Source organism: Ischnura elegans, chromosome 10 (genome assembly GCF_921293095.1).
Source record: "Ischnura elegans chromosome 10, ioIscEleg1.1, whole genome shotgun sequence".
NCBI lineage: Eukaryota > Metazoa > Arthropoda > Insecta > Odonata > Coenagrionidae > Ischnura > Ischnura elegans.
Genome location: NC_060255.1, coordinates 86,329,980 through 86,336,856, shown reverse-complemented (window position 1 = coordinate 86,336,856; position 6,877 = coordinate 86,329,980). Strand labels below are relative to the sequence as shown.

The window sequence follows — 6,877 nt, the reverse complement described above, 5'->3', positions numbered from 1 at the left end:
GTAGTCAATCGTATATTTCGTATAATCGTATATTGTCCCTTCTTTTTTCGGTATTTTTTACTCTTCAAAATAAATATTTAAGTTATTTTGAATACTTAAGACTTCCTGGTTTGCCAAAAACAATATATAATTGCAATAGAGGCTGTTTCCAGAATTTTGCCATCAATATTCCTTGCTGTTCTGCTCATTACAGACGTCGATGAAAAAATTGCGCATTTTGAAAGACAATTTTGCCCAATTTTCTGATGAGTGCTGAAACGAAAATCAACCATATCGTTTGCTAGCACTGTTTAATGGTCCAAAAACTTTTGAGTTATATGTTACAAAAATCCACTGAGTTAGCACAGATAGAAGGGGTATAATAACCTGTGACCGGAAAAAAAACTTTGTAACATTCATGTCACTCATAAATAGGCACTGTCTCCTATGAGGAAACCAAAAAAGCCTTAGAAATATTTCTTTTCCTTTTTTGATCAGTAAATCCTCTAGATTTCAAAAACCATTAGTTATTTTCAACCAATTATGCATTCCAACGAGCTTAATTTCAACCGTTTACATGTTTCTGTAGATGAAGGGGGGGGAGAAGAATTTTGGGCAGCTAAAAGATAATGAGTATCACGCACATAAGCAAAGATTGTCCTCGAAGAAAAAGTTAGCAGAAACATTACTGTTGCTTATAGCTCGTTTTTACGATACTCAATTTTAAAATTTATTCATTTATTTTTATTCATATTAGAAAGAATGTGTCTACCAGTGTAACCACTTCATTTCGCTCAAAGTGAATTAATTTTCAATTTTTTAGGTTCCTTAATTCTTTGGTACCCCTGAGAACGTTGAGCACTTATAAAAGTTTTTCCTCCGAAAGTTGTCCAAGTTCGCTTTTTTTGCTTGTAAGGAACTTCTTCATTTTCTGTGAACTTCATTCACTTCCGTCTTCTCCGCCTTCAAGGGTGAAAAGGTCTAAAGGACTTATTGGGCACGAGGGATAAGCCTTGGTGCAGTTGACGTCACTTCTGCCTCCGTCATAGTCCCATGTGGACAGACTTCTGCCCAATCGCTCAGCCTCCAGAATATCTTGGCTCAACTGTTCGCTAGCCGAAGATGATGGCCTGAGAAAAAATTACAAATAAGTGTCCAGAGATCAGGAGGGATCTAAAGAGTCTTAGCATAAGCTTCTTGGCGGCAATGTGAAGTGACCTATATTCAGTGTACGTCATTCTAATCCCAACTCACTAAGTACTTCGTGAGGAATTTTTCCATTATTTATAAAGACATTTGATTAGGTTCCGTAAGAATACTTAGTTTCATACACTATTATTTTAGGCACCACCCTTTTTGCTGGCTAATCGGTCATTGTCAATGTGTCAGGGGTCCATTAATCGGCGCATTTTTTTATCTGATTTTAAGGCGTGAAATTTATTTTCTTTATGGTGAAAAGTAAGTATATTAAACAATAATAAATACAGTATGATAATGAAAACATGAAGATTTATAATACTTAGGTCTTGACATTCTTCGCGCATGCCATTTGTAATGGGCTTGCAGTAAAAGGCTAAGTCATTACATGTAGCTGAATGTTGGAAAGAATTGAATTGCTGAAAGAATTGATATGAAATGTACAATGAATCTAGGATAGGCTTTCATTTTGAATGTTTCGGCGTTATAAAGTGAGCAATAACAACGATATAAAACTATCGTAAAAATAGTAGTAAGTATAACTGAGGGATATAGAATACATTTTTGGTTAATGGATTTTTCGTAAATTTGGGTTTTATAACCTCATCCAAAATTACTTGTAGGGTCTGAAGAAATGTAAAGTTCAAAAAACATTAGGAAACAACCGGAAAGTTGGCACCATAAGGGCGATACTTACGGTAGCTGATAGGTACCGAAAAGTACTCAGGGGTAAAGCCAGTGAAAATATTTTTCATAATCCGTTGAATTAGAAGACTTTTAAAAATTTTTTATGATGAGTACAGCATCAGATCATCGAAGGGTAGCCAGACATATTCCTTTGAAATTTAGCGCACGAAAATAAATATCTGTGAATGCAGACAAAGATACTTAAATGGAACTCCTTTGAAAAATTTCTCCTTATACTATTTCTTTCTTCGTTAAGCAGTTTAACACAAAGATATGACTGCTACCTGTGACTAGATTTTAACTTTACAACTGCCACTAAAAACTCTCGAGAAAGTTATGGATTAACACAATACTTCTCCGTATCCAAATTAAGAATTAAAAACTAAACTAAGCGCTGATTACTCGTCATCATGAAGAATTATAAATAAAGCACCCATTAGTTAAATTATTATCATCAAAATACGATCGAAGAACTATCATTTTTGATGCAAAAATAAGCCTTTGCCTTGAAATGTGCTCTATGAGCATGCCGCTGTAGAGGTCTTTATGCACAATTTTTGGAAATAAATATACGTACGTAAATATCAAATTAATTATTTCAGCAGCTAAGCTGTCCAGGACCAAACTTTTCGCTGCAGTTTCACATATAGTCCTTAGAAGGCAGATTTTCCCATTCATGCCAATACTGCAATGAAAAATAAATCTTTATTCTCTGATATATATTCGGAGCACAATAATCATATGGCCGGAGATAAAATAAATTGAGCACAACGCAAAATGCGCTAGGAAAAAGGCAGTTCAGTCAGTAAAATGCATTATTCAAATACAGCATATTTAAAAAGAAAATAATAGCTACTGCAAATGTTTGAATAACCACTTACATTTTATTAATATGTGCTTCAATTAAATGAGTGATAAAAATAATTTCTTTTAGCCGAGGATTAAATCCTTGAATATCTTAAAAAATTTCTCTAAAAAAAATCAAGGGTTTTATTATTTACTAATTAAGCTATCTTCTAAAAGTAATAATCATTCCCGCATGCATACGATCATGTGCAAGCTGAGTATTTAGAATTCATATTAACGAATATCATACAACACATTATAGGAAGCCTGTGACTACTTTTCTCTGTAGACATCCTACGAAACAAATCAGTTATCATTCGTACGGTCATAGGATGCATTTTCATACCTTGACAACCACCCTTCAGCAATATCATACGCTCTTCTCTTGGAAAACTGGTTTCCATCTATGTATGCTTGTGGCAGCTGAGTAACATTGTCCAATAAGTTGTAATTAGACTCAAAGTTCATTGATATGAAGACAGATTCCAAGGGTAATCCATTTACTGGTATCGACAGATCCACCAATATCTATGACAAAAATAATGAGAAAATGGGTAACCTTCATTGCTTCTTCATCAATATAGAAATTTGATATTAGAATAGTGTAAAAATCAGGCAAACCTAAATTAAAATAAAATGAAAACCTAAACTTCCATATATTAAAAATTATTACGTTCCTCGGATGACAAAAGAGTCAGTATCGATACCAAAAATAAATCTCCATGGCTTTTTTACCTGTTTACTTGAATTCAGCAGCATACTTTCACCAAAACGACCGTTATATGTATTTATCTAAAATATGTATGAAACTATAATAGCTCAGATATTAGCAGATGCGATCGTAATAAAGCCACCGAAGTTTTCAATTCACGACACATTTCTCGTAATATTAATAATTGAATAGGAAATTAGAATAAACGCACACATGTGATTCCATAAAACTGTTTCATTTATTATTTAAATTCCATATCGCATTATAATTTAAGGTAACTGTGTTATTAGCATTTACATGCAATGAAACCATTTGGCCATGCAAGAGTATAAAAATAATGACTGAATAAAATAGATATTACCCCAGCAGAGGAACCTTCTGGGAAGAGAAGATATCTCGCATTTCTCGATAGGATTTCACGGTCGGTGCTCGGTGATTCCCCTTCTGTGGAATATTCTTGTTCGGTGCTTGCATGAATGAGTTGCAAAGGCTTGGTAGTTACTGAATACTCTACGTGGGCACAGGCTAAATGTGGAAAGTGAATAAAAGTGAACTGACCCAAGCAGAGCAGGGATACGATATAAATAAAACCATTACCCACGAAACTGTAAAGAAAGAATATATATTAAGTAAAAAACTGTAAGTAATGAGTATAATTCTTAATATATTCCCAAACTTCACCGCATTTTGTAATTGTGCGCGGAATAATATGATTTCATCACATTTCAAATGAAACAGATAGAAGCATAAAATCTAAATTCTATAATGGAAAGAATTATGGAAATTTCGCAGAAAACCCAAAACCATTTTTCATCAACCAAAAACAAAACTTGTCTGTATCTTGAGTTAAAGAAAAAATCTCCTTCATATCCAAAATAGATTACTTAAATATTATATTAAATAATCATATCTCTCTCAAAGTAGCACCGATTATAAACATTAAGTATGCACAAAGATCGGGGGATTAAACTATTATAAAACTAACATAATTTTTTCAGTCACAAAAAAAATTCCAAATAGTTCACTGTCCCTCACTGATACAAGTGCTCATCAATCATTATTTTGGCGATACTTACTATTGATTTAACTTCTCGTTTATGGTTTCCATCTTAATTGCGTGCAAAAATTCTTTATTCTCAAAAAACACAAAGCACTCAAGCCTCAAGCCACGGCTACTCTAAAACTAATCAAAATCCTGTGTAAATAGATTTCTAATGCTATATTCGTTCACCCGTAAATTTTATAACTAGCGCGAAAGAGCAAAGGCACTTCAGATAATTAATGGTACAAACAAATTCTTCGTGACTATCTAAATTCATAATTGATAGTTTTTAAAGAAATATTTGGCTTAATTCACAAAAAATAGTGCGCATATTTTGAACTGAATAGAAAGAAAAATAAAATTATTTTATTCTACTGGTACAGTCACTCCACTCCCATGGATTTCTTAGGCCCTCTCTCGATTTGAACTCTAACAAATCATGATCATCGATATAGGTAAGAAATTAGTAAGACATTAATATCCTCGATGCGCAACTCATCCTAAATTATGGCATGTTTATATAATATTTGCGGATTTCGAGCGAACTGCAATGAGTATAACTTGGTCACCTGTTAATGAAAAAAGAGGTAGTAAAAAAAGGTATACGTTAAATGAAGTATATTTTTCGTGTAATTTCCGAGTAGTTTTAGCACATGGGCTGTTTATGGTAAGATAATAACTAGGTAATACCACGATAAATGTTCCATAAATGAACGAGGACACCATATTACACGATAATGCTAAATTACAGAGATCGATGTCCGCGATAATGCTAGTTCCATCTGCGAAAACACATTCGCATTTCCAAGACTATTTCCCGAACTTATTTGGCGTTGGAAGCCACTCACCGTTCGTCCCGCACCGCTATTCCCATGTCCTATAATGGATAGAGCTTTCAGTGCAGCGAGTGATTTCGGGTTGGTCGCGCAAGCAACTGCGCGGTGCAGGCGGTGAGTTGAACAAGCTGCAGACGCCAGGAGTGTGGGATATACTCGCGGTGGTGCGAAAAATATGGAATGAGGAGGGATGGGATGGAAAGGAAATATTGCTCTTCGGAAAAAGTGCCGTCAACCTCAATTACGTATTCAGAAATGGAGCAGATGCAATTGTTTCTCCTTCGACTTTTACCCATTGTTTTCTTGTTTTCATAAAAGAAAGATAATGAAGAAAAGTGAGCCTAATCCGTCATCAGATGAGGGATAATCCTTTCTAAGTTTTGGCAAACTTAATCTTCAAGATACTTTGAAACGTATTTTATGCTACAAGTATCGATAAACTTTTATTAATTTTTACCTCTTCACCTCGTACTTAATTACTAGAGTTTAATATGTTTGTCTTTACAGTAACAATTGTGGTCTGACTTAAGAAATAAACTCTAATATCTTACTTGGTCATCATTTGTAATTCCCTAAGTGCGAAGGGAGAAATTCCAGCATAGTATGTTTAAGAGTATTTATTAATAAAAAATTGGAATTATCTTTATAAGATTAATACATTTCTTTGAATAAATATTAGGAGTTAACTTATAACTTTTTCAAGCATGAAAATTGCCTTCGTTTTCTTCATTCTTAATTGAGTAGCAGTTTATTATAGCACATTTGAGGGGTTAGAGTATTATTCATGGGATATGGATTAAATAATGAAAAAATGTTTTTTTCTTATATTAGACGCATTATTTTAATTTAAGTTGTAAATTCAATGAATAAAAATACGAATACATTGATTTGATTAAAAAACAAAGCTGTAAACGTTAACTGCATATTACAGCATAAGCGGGTATTTTCCATTTTTATAGGTGACACCAGAAGGTATTCGAATTGTCTCATTGATATGTAATGAGAAAGTAGATAAAATAATATCAGGTACTATATATGCATAAAATTAACTCACTATTAAGAGACAGAGCACACCTTGGCCGTTATTAAATACTGCCGTTTTCCTGAGACAAAATAATTAGCCGTCAAAAAGACTAAAGAAAGAGTTTTAAACATAGTAAATTCTATTTAATGAGTGGGGAGCCAAACTATATACCTATATCAATATATTTCCAGTCTATGGACGAGATGTTTATGCTCCAACCGAAGGATTTGTCTAAATCCTCAACATTGCATAATTTTGAAAATATCAAAGTCGCAAACTTTTATGGATTAATTCAATCTTTTAGCAGTAAAAATGCACCTTTATAAGATTAGATATGACATTTTGTCACGGATTAATTGTGTTAGAATAATTAACATGCCATTAGGATAAAACATATCTTCTTCGCGGAATTTCGAAAAGAAAAACCTGCAGCTCAGAAGTTAGTACAAGAAAATACATTTCTTCAATGGTAGATATGACTCAAGAAACTAATGGAACTAAAATCAACAGGTCAAAATATATAGTTGCAAGATAGCTCGGCTTAAACCCCATTT

General features: G+C 33.3%; 1 protein-coding gene across 1 annotated transcript; it reads right to left on the bottom strand.

Annotated features, from left to right (window-relative positions):
• Nucleotides 1-201: 201 nt before the first annotated feature.
• LOC124167125 lies at nt 202-5,380 on the bottom strand. Its single transcript, XM_046544922.1, has 5 exons — nt 5,312-5,380; nt 3,783-4,026; nt 3,056-3,237; nt 2,441-2,548; nt 202-1,109 (listed from the first exon to the last, which is right to left on the bottom strand). Exons 1-5 carry the CDS (start codon nt 5,335-5,337, stop codon nt 920-922), a joined length of 750 nt encoding a protein of 249 aa, XP_046400878.1. The 5' UTR covers nt 5,338-5,380; the 3' UTR covers nt 202-919.
• Between the last annotated feature and the right edge of the window lie 1,497 nt (nt 5,381-6,877).

Bases quoted from the DNA above. Each gene is read 5' to 3' on its own strand.
- LOC124167125 (XM_046544922.1), bottom strand. From the start codon at position 5,337: ATGGGAATAGCGGTGCGGGACGAACG. The intron at 3,238-3,782 runs GTAATATCTATT...TTTTTGTCATAG, and splicing joins CAGAAGGTTCCTCTGCTGGG to ATATTGGTGGATCTGTCGAT. The intron at 1,110-2,440 runs GTACGTATATTT...ATTTTTTCTCAG, and splicing joins ATAATTAATTTGATATTTAC to GCCATCATCTTCGGCTAGCG.